The 14,711-nt window shown below is 38.4% G+C and overlaps 1 protein-coding gene across 2 annotated transcripts in view; it reads left to right on the forward strand.

The window, feature by feature from the left end:
• Positions 1-14,711, forward strand: part of EPRS1 (glutamyl-prolyl-tRNA synthetase 1) — an 84,051-nt gene that overhangs the window by 14,847 nt on the left and 54,493 nt on the right. For both annotated transcript variants that reach the window (XM_063671985.1, XM_054478738.2), the window contains exons 5-11: positions 1,572-1,671; positions 2,937-3,093; positions 4,096-4,235; positions 6,114-6,208; positions 11,361-11,487; positions 12,163-12,355; positions 14,405-14,576. In XM_063671985.1, the coding sequence (XP_063528055.1) occupies positions 1,572-1,671; positions 2,937-3,093; positions 4,096-4,235; positions 6,114-6,208; positions 11,361-11,487; positions 12,163-12,355; positions 14,405-14,576 (984 nt within the window). The remainder of the gene's footprint in view (positions 1-1,571; positions 1,672-2,936; positions 3,094-4,095; positions 4,236-6,113; positions 6,209-11,360; positions 11,488-12,162; positions 12,356-14,404; positions 14,577-14,711) is intronic.

The following is a 14,711-nucleotide window of genomic DNA, read 5'->3' on the forward strand; positions in this document are numbered from 1 at the left end:
TGTTCCTGTGTCAGTTTGCTAAATATAATGGCCTCCAGTGCCATCCATGTTCCTGCAAAAGACATGATCTTTTTTTTTATGGCTGCATAGTGTTCCATGGTGTATATGTACCACATTTTCTTTATCCAGTCTGTCACTGATGGGCATTTAGGTTGATTCCATGTCTTTGTTATTGTGAATAGTGCTGCAGTGAACATTTCCATGCATGTGTCTTTATGGTAGAATGAACTATATTCCTCTGAGTGTGTAGCCAGTAATGGGATTGCTGGGTCGAATCGTAGTTCTGTTTTTAGCTCTTTGAGAAAACGCCATACTGCTTTTTACGGTGGGTTGACCAATTTACACTCCCACCAACAGTGTGTGGTTTTTTGTTTTTTGTTGTGAGATGGAGTCTTGCTCCGCTGCCCAGGCTGGAGTGCAGTGGCGCGATCTTGGCTCACTGCAACCTCCACTTCCCGGGTTCAAGCAATTCCCCTGCCTCAGCCTCCTGAGTAGCTGGGATTACAAGTGCCCACCACCACACCCGGCTAATTTTTATATTTGTGGAAGAGACGGGGTTTCACCATGTTGGCCAGGCTGGTCTCAAGCTCCTGACCTCAAGTGATCTGTCTGCCTCGGCCTCCCAAAGTGCTGGGATTACAGGCATGAGCCACCACACCTGGCCTGTGATGGGTTTGGATGAGGTTTGATCTGCCTTCTTAGCCTTTTTATTAGCAATATATTCTTGGCTCCTTTGCCTTGATTTATTTTGTTTATTTATTTTTTTTGAGACAGGGTCTCTGTCCGTCACCCAGGCTGAAGTGCAGTGGTATGGTCTCAGCTCACTGTGAGTTCAAGCGATTCTTGTGCCTCAGCCTTCTGAGTAGCTGGGAGCACAGGTGCATGCCACTATGCCTGGCTAATTTTTGTGTTTTTAGTAGAGATGGGGTTTCACCATGTTAGCCAGGCTGGTCTCAAACTCCTGACCTCAAGTGATCCGCCTGTCTTGGCCTCCCAAAGTGCTGGGATTACAGGTGTGAGTCACCACACCTGGCCAGCCTTGATTTATTTTAAATCACTGTTATTCTCAATATCCCAGTTATATTTTCATATTTGCACCTCTGAATAGACATGTAAAGAACAAATTAGCAGACCGGGCATGGTGGCTCACGCCTATAATCCGAGCACTTTGGGAGGCTGAGGCAGGTGGATCACCCGAGGTCAGGAGCTCGAGACCAGCCTGGCCAACATTGTGAAACCCCATCTCTACTAAAAATACAAAAAATTAGCCTGTCGTGGTGGCAGGCACCTATAATCACAGCTACTTGGAAGGCTGAGGCAGGAGAATTGCTTGAACCCTGGAGGCAAAGGTTGCAGTGAACCGAGATCACACCATTGCACTCCAGCTTGGGCAACAAGAGCGAAACTCCATCTGAAACAAACAAACAAATTAGCAGATCTGTTTTTTTACTATAGTAGAAAATACATGGTAAATATAATAAAGTTTCCATTTTTACATTTCTTCTTAAGTCTCATGACTTACTGATTTGCTAGAGCAGCAGTAATATTTATATCTCGTGCTTATATTCTAGAAATGTGATATTCACAGATGTGAATTCTATACTTCGCTACTTGGCTAGAGTTGCAACTACAGCTGGGTTGTATGGCTCTAATCTGATGGAACATACTGAGGTAAACAATGAACATTTTGTTGTGTGTGTTTTGTCTTATGCTTCTGTTTTTTTTTATGGGAACCTCCATTTATTGTTGGCTTATGAACTATTCTACTTAAGGATATTAACAGAGTGTTAATTATATAGAATGAGGTACAGAATGCTCATCTTGTTTTTGTTGTCACAAAAGAAATTCTTTTTTTGTAATTCCTAAGTTTGAACGTTTAATCCCCTACCAGCTGTTCTTTTGGGAGCGTTTAGCGCCATCTTTGCCTTCACAGATTCCTAGCATTTCATAGCCAGATGGGGCTGTATAGATCATCTCATCCAACTTTCTTACTTTACGGATAAGGCAGCAGGCCTAGAAAAGTTAAGAAGTTTGACCAGGGTAACACGCATAGTTTGGATCCCATTTTCTTTTCTTTCTAAGTGTATGCCTTGTTTAATTAATTATATCAGTAGTAAATTAAATTTTTATACAATCATGTGCCTCTTAATAATGGGATGTGTTCTGAGAAATGTGTTATTAGGCAGTTTCATCATTCTATCAACATCATAGAGTGTACCTACAAAAACCTAAATGGGATAGCCTACTACACACCTAGGCTATACAGTGTAGCCTATTGCTTCTAGACTACAAACCTACACTGGCAAGTTACAATACTCAATACAGGAGGCAATTGTAACACAATACGTATTTGTGTATCTAAACATAGACAACATAGATAAAACTATAACCTTATGGGACCATTGTCATATGTGCAGTCTGTCATTGACCGAAATGTCATTATGCAGTAGATGACAGTACTACTTTTTAGATGCTGCTTTTTTTCCTGTTTGTATTCTGCTCTAACCTTCCTAAATCTCATAAAATTCAAAGTACACAGAATGGTTTCTAAGTACTAACTTTTAAATTTTTCAAGTAAATCAATCTGTTTGGCTAGGTACCATCCCTTTGGTTCATTCAGGTTGGTTACTTATTTCTGCCACCAGTTCTCAAATTCTTATTTTCCTGTTCTTTCCTGCAGTGCCCTGCCACACTCCTATAAAAAAAAAAAAAAAAGCAGAAAGCATAGCAAAATAAATGTGGCATTTATTTAAGTTCCATTTTAGATTTTAGGTAATCAGAATTTAGTCCACATAATGATAAATTGTATAATTTGAGAAAGGAAAAGCATAGTAAGAGTGTACTGTTGCTCTAGTTAACTAGAATTTTTTTATGATCTTTCTTTTTATAAGTTGAAATGTTGGAGTGCATTTCTTTTCTATCTTTTATGTTGACAGATTGATCACTGGTTGGAGTTCAGTGCTACAAAATTATCTTCATGTGATTCCTTTACTTCTGGAATTAATGAACTCAATCATTGCCTGTCTCTGAGAACATACTTAGTTGGAAACTCCTTGAGTTTAGCAGATTTATGTGTTTGGGCCACCCTAAAAGGTATCAGTAATTCTTATAATCCTCTGTTTTAATCGTTTAATATTTTGCTGGATAAGAATTATACATATTTCTGTGTGTATGCATGTATGCATATATGTGTGTGTATATATGTTTAGACAGTAACTTAGGACTTTATTACAGAGGAATGACCTCCCTGGCTGTTTTATTCCTATCCAGCTACAGGAATTCCCTGTCTTTTTCTGCCGTCGTCTGTCTCACAACCCCAGCTTCCTTCTTGCCTTTGGAGCTGATCTTATTCCTGATAAAGAAGTCCCCATCCCATTTATGTCAGCACCTCTCCTACTTCAGCTATTATTTTACTCCAGACACTTGTCTCTGACTTGAAAAAGCCATTATTGCTCAGTGAGTGTGTGATTGGGAGGTTAGGGAGTAGTGGGATGATGTGGAGTAGTGGGATGATGTGGAGTTGTGGTTTTTCTTGGAGGTCACTTCCTTCTTCTACAACTAGTTTGCAACAAGTAAGAATATGCTTTTTCCAACTTGGAAAGCCAGTTTTTTCAAAAACAACTTTCTTGAGGTATAATTGATATACAGAAAATCACACTTACTTAAAAATATATCATTTGATAAATTTTGACATATGTGTGTGTATATATACATACACACACACGCACACACCCACACACACACACACAGCTGTGGAACTATGGTTACAATCAAGATAATAAATATATCCACCACCCCCAAAAGTTCCTCATGCCCCTTTGTAATCATCCACTCTCACCAGGTCCCAAGCAACCAGCACTCCCAGCTTTGCATATTTTTCATCTTCAGTTGGTTGTATCTACGGTTATGGAACCCATGGACACAGAGAGCTAACTGTTTTAGAAAACAGTTCAATGTATATCCAGATATTTAAAATTTCATTTTCTTTAGAAGCACAACTTTAAGCCATCTCATTTACTTCAATTAGTCACAACTGGAACTTTGCTTTTGAAGCTGCAGATTTATTGAATAGTTTAAAATTATCTTTGCTCATAGGAAATGCTGCCTGGCAAGAACAGTTGAAACAGAAAAAAGCTCCAGTTCATGTAAAACGTTGGTTTGGCTTTCTTGAAGCCCAGCAGGCCTTCCAGTCAGTAGGTACCAAGTGGGATGTTTCAACAACCAAAGCTCGAGTGGTAAGCCTTTTTTTCTTTCTTAAAAAAAAAAAACAAAAAAAACCACTTTGGGAGGCCAAGGCGGGCAGATCACAAGGTCAGGAGATTGAGACCATCCTGAATAACACGGTGAAACCCCATCTCTACTAAAAATATACAAAAGAAAAAAAATTAGCCGGGCATGATGGCGGGCGCCTGTAGTCCCAGCTACTCGGGAGGCTGAGTCAGGAAAATGGTGTGAACCTGGGAGGCGGAGCTTGCAGTGAGCCGAGATCATACCACTGCACTCCAGCCTGGGCAACAGAGTGAGACTCCATCTCAAAAAAAAAAAAAAGATGACATTTCAGTCTGTCTGAGGCCGTAGGTCTGAAAAGACAATTATTCCTACTCATAAAGTTTATTTTCTTTTAATAAATTTAAAAGGATCTTCTTGCAAGAATCTGACATTTTTAAGTCTTGGTTTCACATTTAATTGTTCATCTATATAAAGCCCTAATCTTTATAATTACATAGCTAAAGATTTTGATCATCCAGTGTATGTCCCTTAGGCAGTCCAAACTCCATATAAATAAAACCTCATAATTTTACACCTTTGCAATTTTTTCTTTCTTCTGATTCTCCTGGTTTTTTGAACCATTGAGCATCAAGTCCTGGGATTCTGCAGCACTTTTTCATTGATTCTGTAGGAAAATGTGACATAGTGTACAGTACAAAAGCTCCTTTTCTCAACCAGAGTTGCTCCACTTTGATCTGTTTTACACTTTAGGAATGTGTTGTAAAGTTTTGATTTAATTAAGGTTTTCTAATGTAAAATTTGAGAACTACTGTCTACTTGGATAAAGATAGCCCAGTCCACTCAGTTGTTTTGGCTACAAATCTTTACTCATCCTTCACTGTTTTTCACATTTACTAAACGAGTCCTGTTATGACTTCTCATGTGTGTAGATTTGTTTTCTGTCCATCTTCAGTGCTGTTGCACTTTGTTGAGGCCTAATTTTTCCTTGCTTGGTTTAATACCATAATTTCATAACTAAACTTCGTTTTGTATCACTTTAGAAAACACAAATCCATGGTCCTATTATCCCTGGGGACTGACTCCTCATTGCCTAAAACTTAAAAGGTCCTCTGTGTTTTTGACTTAATCTATTTCAGCTTCCTTCCCTACCCACCCGATATGCATCCCTAACTTTTCATGGACATTGCACTACTTTTTCCTGCCTTTGTGCCTTACCTACTCTGTTATTTATTTACTTAGAATGAATACCCCATATACTTTTTTTTTTTTTTTTGAGACAGAGTTTTGCTTGTCACCCAGGCTGGAGTGCAGTGGCATGATCTCGGCTCACTGCAGCCTCTGCCTCCTGGGTTCAAGCAATTCTCCTGCCTCAGCCTCCTGAGTAGCTGAGACTACAGGTGCACGCCACCACACCTAGCTAATTTTTGTACTTTTAGTAGAGATGGGGTTTCACCATGTTAGCAAGTCTGGTCTCAAACTTCTGACCTCAGGTGATCTGCCATCCTTGGCCTCCGAAAGTGCTGGGATTACAGGTGTGAGCTACCATGCCCAGCATCCCATATACTCCATCTGATACATTTCTACTTATCTTCGAGGTCCAGCTTGGTTCTTAACTCCTTTTAAGCTTTTCCTGATAAACCTAGATATTGCTGATTAATTTCAACTGAGTGCTCTAACAGCACCCGGAACATATCTCTATTACTGGTATTTGGTTTTATTTATATTCTTAACCAGATTTTGCACCCTCAAGTGTAAGGATGATGTTCTAGTTGTCATATTTTTCATAACCAGTGTGTGTAGTGCCTGGCACATTTGTTGAATGAGTGTGTTCTTAGACATTTAACCATAAGACTTTTTGTTGTGATGGTGGTTGTGTTTTTCAGGCATCTGAGAAAAAGCAAGATGTTGGGAAATTTGTTGAGCTTCCAGGTGCGGAGATGGGAAAGGTTACCGTCAGGTTTCCTCCAGAGGCTAGTGGGTAAGAAAATGTAACTCACATTTATAATTGAATATATTTAGTGGGAAAGCTTTAAAACAGTGATTAAATACTTTAAGTATTAATAGGTTAATAATATAGAAGAACATAAGATTTTAATTGTGAGAGTTAAAATTCTAAACATCTTAATAGTTTTTATGTTATTAATAGTTAATGTTGATTTAATTTGTAGTTTTAGTTTGTCAACTTAGTAAAAGAGACAACATTTTAATTTTATCCTGACAGAACTTTAATTATGTAATTAACAAAATATCCAAAAATAAAAAACCTTAAATTTCATTTTTATTTTTAGATTTTTGGGCTTTCATTTAATTGGATTTGTATTTGTACCCTGAGCAGTCCTTTTAATTAGCAGTTGAAGTTATAATAGCATTGGTCTTAAGTTATTTTTTTCCCCCAAATAAAGGAAGGGGAGTCCTGAAAAGCCTGTTCCTATTCCTTTCTTTCCATTAGGTTCCCCAACCCCTTTATCGCTTGGCACCCATGGAAAGTAGTATTTGAATAGCTCATTAGAGAAAAAGACTGTTCTGTATGGTGGTCACCAGGCTGGGGCTGTTTCAGGCCTTGCCCACCATTCCCCAGGACTGAGAAGGAAGTCTTTGTCTTTGTACACCTGTCATCCTATTTGAAGTATACTGGACAAGCTTTATAATAGCGTCCTTCCAGTGATGTTAATATAATAAAATACCTCTTATTAAAGCAGTTAGCCTTACTTAGAAAATTAACCATTAGGAAAATGTTCTGCCATGTTTTGTAATTGAGGTGATTATTTTTTCTAAATTTAAGATTTCCAAATTTAATTTTTTCAGATTTTGTATTCTATCACCATAATGAAGTTCTCACCTTTCTATAGTACACAGTAGAAACCGGAAGATACAGAAACAATTTTCTTTTAGCTATGTATTTAATAGTTCTTCACAAACTATTTCATAAGCATCATTAACAGTAAAATTACTTTCAGAATTTCACATTTTGTCTCTGCTTTTCTATGTTTGCTGATTCAGGAGGTGAAATAAAGGGTAGATAGAAGGAGATGAAACAGAAGTGATGACTGTGGAAAATTCACAGACTTGATCATTAAGTGGTTGATTGGTAATTGACTAAGTGGATTCAGTCATAAATAATACTTACCTTACATGGTTTAGTATCTATAGATATCTTGGGTTCCTACCATCTAGTATTCTGCTACTGTGCACTTGGTATGAGAGGTCATGATTGTCCTGTTGGATAGTGACCTTAATTGTCTAAAAGCCACCTTTTTTTGGCAGTGGCCATTTATAGCTGCGCCACTTGAACATTGTATTTTTTAAATCTTTTCATATTTTGTGTCACTGTCACTTCTTGGAATAGTGAGTTCCCCATGTTTATGTATTTACAGTATAAGATATATTTACCTGTTGTAAATTATGTCAGAGACTACACTCATGAGACAGTTTTGGGGTTAGGAATATAAATCAGTATTTAGTTTTTCTTACTATGCATAGTTTTCATCATCTCTTCTTATATGTTAAAGAGTTTGTCTTTAATTACTATTTTTTCATTTTTTCTTTTCTGTGTCTTAAATGAAAGGCCAGAAGGCTTGGCTTAGCCTTTTATTCTTATTCTTAGCTAACATATACAAAACACCTATTATGTACAGGTGCTACCACGTGCTTTACTTATAGTAACTTATTAATCCCAACAGCCTTCTGAGGAGGCACTGTTGTTATCTCTGTTTTACAAATGGTTTCGGAAACAGATTCATATGTTGTAGTAACTTGCCAAGCTCAAACCTCTACCACCTGGCTCTAGAATCCATATAATTAAAAATTATACTACATGTATCTGTTACATGTGGCAGAAGCCCAATTCAGTATCAGTTCTAACTCATGCAGCATGATTCTTTTGTGTGTGTGTGTGTGTGTGTGTGTGTGTGTGTGTTTTAGCGATTCTGATATAGATTCATTCTTTAACTGATGATTTTAGTTGTCTTGTGACTTATAGTCCTCTTAGCTTTCTTGAGGTTTGGAATTGTTAGACCTGCGCACATTATTTCAGATTTAGAAATATCATTTTTGAAATAATGTTTTGATCTCATCACCTTTCTTAAATTAATTTCTGTATTTTAAAGCCAAGCACATTAACTGTAAAATAATAGGTACTAATATTAATCTTTTCTTGACAATGGTTATAACATGTTATTGGGTGCAACGCCCTCAAGTTAAAAGTACACCACAGTATTTTTGTTCCTGGGAACTTATGGCCCTTCATTTAGTTTTATTTTTAATAAATTTTTAATTTTAGAATAGTTTTAGATTTACACAAAGTTGCAAAAATAGTACAGAAAGTTCCCATGTACCCAAAAATAGTACAGAAAGTTCCCATGTACCCTGCACCCAGTTTTTCCAACATTAACATTTTACATTATTACAGTACATTTGTCACAACTAATGAACTAATATTAATATGTTATTAAACTCCATCCTTTTTTGGGATTTTGTTAGTTTTTCCCTAGTATCTCTTTTCTGATCTAAGATTTCATCTGGGATATCACATACAGCCCTTTTAAAAATTTTTTAATTAATTAATTAATTAATTAATTTTTTGTATTTTTAGTAGAGACAGGGTTCCGCCATGTTGGTCAGCCTGGTCTTGAACTCGCGACCTCAGGTGATCTGCCTGCCTTGGCCTCCCAAAGTGTTGGGATTACAGGCATGAGCCACTGCACCCGGCCTAGAGCCCTTTATTATATGTATAAAGTTTTGAATAGCCCTAAATATGTTGCATTGTACTTGTTTGCCTTAGCTTTTGTATATAAAACCTCCTTTTTTTGGACATAGCCTCTCACTGTCGTCCAGGCTGGAGTGCAATGGCGCAATCTTGGCTCACTGCAACCTCCGCCTCCCAGGTTCAAGTGATTCTCCTGCCTCAGCCTCCCGAGTAGCTGGGATTACAGGCGCCCACCACCACGCCCAGATAATTTTTTTTTTTTCTTGAGATGGAGTCTTGCTCTGTCGCCCGGGCTGGAGTGCTGGAGTGCAGTGGCGTGATCTTGGCTCAGTCCAAGCTCCATCTCCTGGGTTCATGCCATTCTCCTGCCTCAGCCTCCCGAGTAGCTGGGACTACAGGTGCCCGCCACCACTCTCGGCTAATTTTTTTGTAATCTTTTTAGTAGAGACAGGGTTTCACCGTATTAGCCGGGATGGTCTTGATCTCCTGACCTCGTGATCCGCCTGCCTCGGCCTCCCAAAGTAATGGGATTACAGACGTGAGCCACTGTGCCCGGCCAATTTTTGTATTTTTAGTAGAGACGGGGTTTCACCATGTTGGCCAGGCTGGTGTTGAACTCCTGACCTTGTGATCTGCCTGCCTCCGCCTCCCAAAGTGCTGGGATTACAGGCGTGAGCCACCGTGCCTGGCCCAAGCCCTTCTTAAAGTTGAATCATTGATCTGGGATGCTAATGACTTTTTAAAACTTGATTGATTTGAAAATAATATAAATTCATAAACTTTTATGAATTTTTATATTATTTTATTTTATAAAATAATATAATTTCATAAACTTTTTCCCCTCCCATATTGATATCAACTGAGATCAAACCTGTGTGGGAAACCAGGTAACTGTCTTAAAACTGTACAACTGCTGGCCGAGGCAGGCGGGTCACAAGGTCAGGAGATCGAGACCATCCTGGCTAACACAGTGAAACCCCATCTCTACTAAAAATACAAAAAAGTAGCCGGGCATGGTGGCGGGCACCTGTAGTATCAGCTGCTTGGGAGGCTGAGGTAGGAGAATGGTGTGAACCTGGGAGGCGGAACTTGCAGTGAGCTGAGATCACGCCACTGCACTCCAGCCTGGGTGACAGAGCGAGAGTCCGTCTCAAAAAAAAAACAAAACAACAACAAAAAAAACTGTACCACTGCTGCCATCATTATAATTTGAAACTAATACAAGTTGGTGAAAGCTGACTAAACTTCCTTGCTTCATGCCTTGTCAGCCCAATCAACTGTATTTCAGCATAGTGGTGTAACATATTTTCTTTTACTCATGTACTCGATAGAAGGAGGGTGTTGATGTGTGATATTATCAACAGTGTCTCTGATCTGTATTCTTCCTTACAATTGTCAGCTGCTCATAGGAACAGCAGAACAGCGTTTTTGTAGATTCTGATTCATTGAGTGTTGGTGCCGATGAGACCTTTGGGATTATTTAGTTAAAATTCTTTTATTTTTAATCTCCGTGGCATGAGTTTACCTATATAACCTTCACATGTACCCCTGAACCTAAAATAAAAGTTAAAACATTAAGTTAAAAAATAATCTTTTGGCCGGGCGCAGTGGCTCACACCTGTAATCCCAGCACTTTGGGAGGCCAAGGCAGGCGGATCACGAGATCAAGAGATTGAGACCATCCTGGCCAACATGGTGAAACCCCATCTCTACTAAAAATACAAAAATTAGCTGGGCGTGGTGGGGGGTGCCTGTAGTCCAGCTATCTGGGGGGCTGAGGCAGGAGAATCGCTTGAACCCAGGAGGTGGAGGTTGCAGTGAGCTGAGATCATGCCAGTGCACTCCAGCCTGGGCGACAGAGCGAGATTCCGTCTCAAAAAAAAAAAAAAATCTTTTATTTTGGCATCTGAGAAAACCAAAGCCTAGAGAAGTAAAGCGGCTTTTACTAATTGTCATGTGCTCTTTTCATTTAGTCATCACAGTGACAGTCTCAGAAGAGCTTATCTCCAGTGGCATAGGTCGCACCCAGTTCTCAGTAGTAGTAGGTCTTATTAAAGACAAACAGTGGAAGGTAGCATTGGAAACAATTTTGAAGCAGCTTTACTTTAATTAAATGATCATTCTTTTTGATAAAAAGAAAAAGGAGAGTCTCCTTAAGGCTGCAATGTTTGTAAATACCTTGTCCCCTCTGTGAGATTTTACATATGAAGTTGTTTCTTATAATTGTTTTATATATGGTATAGTCTTTTTTTTTTCCTGTCAGGGTCAGATTTTCTATCACAGTACTTTTTGTTAGAGAATAAAATATGACTTGGGTACCAATTAGAAGGACTTTTGTTTAGTTCTCATCTCCTCAAAAAGGTTAAGTTTAAGTATTTAGTTAAAACATGTTAATGAGTTTCTTTGTGAAATGTTTTTGTTTTAGTTACTTACACATTGGGCATGCAAAAGCTGCTCTTCTGAACCAGCACTACCAGGTTAACTTTAAAGGGAAACTGATCATGAGATTTGATGACACAAATCCTGAAAAAGAAAAGGAAGATTTTGAGAAGGTAATTAAAAGTGTAGTGATGACCCTTTGTCAGAAAGTGAATTTAAAGTTACAGGATTACTTAATACCTTCATGGTATGAAAATAAATTTTGTTCTCATAGCTGCTTTTTTCCCTATCTATATATTCCATATCTGAGACCTAAGCCAAGAAATGTCCAGCTCCCATACCAAAAAACTTAAAATTTCTTTTTCTTTTCCCCAGTTATAGAATTTACCTGAATGATATGTTTTCCTATAATACCAATTTATTAAATGGTCACTGGAGGCAGTTTTTTTGGTCATATAATCTTAAGTTTATGAATGAAATAAACACTAAGTAGGTATTGGAAAATGTGAAGGTTTCCTAGCCTCTTATCTTTATTCAGAAGTATGGCAGTATATTCAAAGAGAGGGCAAATGATTGTCAGTTCTCCCAGTAATGACCAGCTTTTCCAAAGTAAATGGAAAACTCCATCGTGAGATCAGCTTTCTCAGCTGGAAATTTGGAGGCTAATGTAATGAGTATCTATCTCTTTTTTCTTTTTTGATCGAATATCATGTAACTTCCACAACCATTTTCAGGCTAAATAAGACTGATGGTCTATATTACATTTGCCTAAATGCAGTATCAAGGGTTGAAAATGCACGAAAAAATGCAAACGATATACTGATGGTTATTTTGGTTTCTTACTACAGGTTATCTTGGAAGATGTTGCAATGTTGCATATCAAACCAGATCAATTTACTTATACTTCGGATCATTTTGAAACTATAATGAAGTATGCAGAGAAGCTAATTCAAGAAGGGAAGGCTTACGTGGATGATACTCCTGCTGAACAGATGAAAGCAGAACGTGAGCAGAGGATAGAATCTAAACATAGAAAAAACCGTAAGGCACATTGTTTTATGTTTTAATTGATCTTATATTGTGCTTCTTTAGTAGAATGTGATTTCTTTTTTGTGAAAGCTGCTAGTTTGTTTGTTTGGTTTTTTTTTGAGAAGGAGTCTCGCTCTGTTGCCCGGGCTGGAGTATAGTGGCGCAATCTCGGCTCATTGCAACCTCTGCCTCCCGGGTTCAAGTGATTCTTCTGTCTCAGCCTCCCAAGTAGCGGGACGACAGGCGTGTGCCACCACACCTTGCTAATTTTTGTATTTTTTTTTTTTTTTTTGAGACGGAGTCTTGCTCTGTCACCCAGGCTGGAGTGCAGTGGCGCGATCTCAGCTTACTGCAACCTCTTCCTCCCAGGTTCACACCATTCTCCTGCCTCAGCCTCCCAAGTAGCTGGGACTACAGGCGCCTGCCACCATGCCCAGCTAATTTTTTGTATTTTTAGTAGAGACAGGGTTTCACTGTGTTAGCCAGGATGGTCTCTGTCTCCTGACCTTGTGATCCGCCCACCTTGGCCTCCCAAAGTGCTGGGATTACAGGCGTGAGCCACCGCGCCCAGCCTGATTTTTGTATTTTTAGTAGAGATGGGGTTTCACCATATTGGCCAGGCTGGTCTCGGACTCCTGACCTTGTGATCTGCCTGCCTTGGCCTCCCAAAGTTCTGGGATTACAGGCATGAGCCACTGCATCTGGCAAAAGCTGCTAGTTTAAACACATTTGGGTATATGACTCATTTGTCTTAGAAATCTTTTTTCTTTCTCTAACTTTATGTTCTTGTTATTTTATTGACATCACAACTGCATATGAATATGCCCTTAGTATCTCACTTATTATGTGTAGTCTTTTGCATTGTATTCATTCAATTTGAAGGATTCCTTCTGCAACGTTTTACAGTTTTCTTACTTTAAATACTTAGCCTTTCTATAATACAATGTTTGATGATAATGTTGTCACCCAAGTCTTCCTTTTGGCATGTGGGTAAATGTGAATGTAATATATAATACAAGCTCAGTACTAACCTATATCTCTGAAATATCACTTGACTAAAGAGCATATCTTTCTTATTCATGACTTTTCTCCTGAACTTCTAAATTGGGCTATTTTCATTCTCTAATTATGTTGTCAGAACTTCACTGTAATTAAACCTTGAGTGCCACATTTGGGAAGTATTAGTAAATTAAAATAGTTATAATGAGTCTTTTTTATTTTGAAAAGGTTTTCTGCATTTTCAGAGGTGGCTAACCAATGGACTTTTAGACCTATCTTGATTATTTGAGGGCAAGTGTGTTACATTTCTAGTAGCTTCCACAGAAAATTATTGTTTAACAGTTTGTATGCATACGGGGCAGGTTTTTGCTAGATATTGTGATATAGGGGGAACCATAGCCACTTGGAATATAGAGTCCTTTTTTCTAGTATTAAACTCTTTTCTTTCTTGTATCACTGTTTTCTATCACCTCTTATTTTCTTGGATCCAAGAGTAAGTATCCTGCTTCTCATTGGTATGATGAAGGGGCTTTCAGGGAGCCCATGAGCTCAGACTTTCAACCTGAGCTGTGTTCTTTAGATAGGCACGGGCTGTAGTGCCAATGCCTGTGGGACCTTAGGGCCGGACCAAACCATTCTGTCCCTTAGGCATGAGGTGGCAAAATAAGAGAATGCTTCTGCTTTAAAGGCAGAATGTTAAATTTGAGGGAGATGAGAAAAGAAGGGGCTGGCCCGTTGTGCCATGATGGGAAGGGAAACACTAGGTGAGCGGAGCCTTCAGGCCTTGTACTTTTTCTTATGCTTAATTGATACTACATGAGTGGAATGTATTGATGTTACCTTTTCTAAAACGTATTTGTATTTCCTAAATGTATTGTGAAACTTCTTTCATTAAAAAATGATGCATTTGCTCTTGGTGCTGGATACTGGAACTATTACAGTGTTTTTAACACAGGGTGGTTATAAAACAAGAACATGAAAATTTATATCAAATTATACCACTATGAGAATAATTTGAATTTAACCAGATTAGTGAACTGTAATATAATTGTCATTTTATAGCTATTGAGAAGAATCTACAAATGTGGGAAGAAATGAAAAAAGGGAGCCAGTTTGGTCAGTCCTGTTGTTTGCGAGCAAAAATTGATATGAGTAGTAACAATGGATGCATGAGAGATCCAACCCTTTATCGCTGCAAAATTCAACCACATCCAAGAACTGGAAATAAATACAAGTAAGTATATCTCCTTCAATATGCTAGGTAGCCTTCTGTGCTTTTGTTTTGATCTTTAAACATGGAGTACAAGCAAAATAGTCAAGAAACCTGGCCTTTTGTTCATCCATGGGTTCACTGGCTGGTGGCCTTCTG

Source organism: Pongo pygmaeus, chromosome 1, assembly GCF_028885625.2.
Source record: "Pongo pygmaeus isolate AG05252 chromosome 1, NHGRI_mPonPyg2-v2.0_pri, whole genome shotgun sequence".
NCBI lineage: Eukaryota > Metazoa > Chordata > Mammalia > Primates > Hominidae > Pongo > Pongo pygmaeus.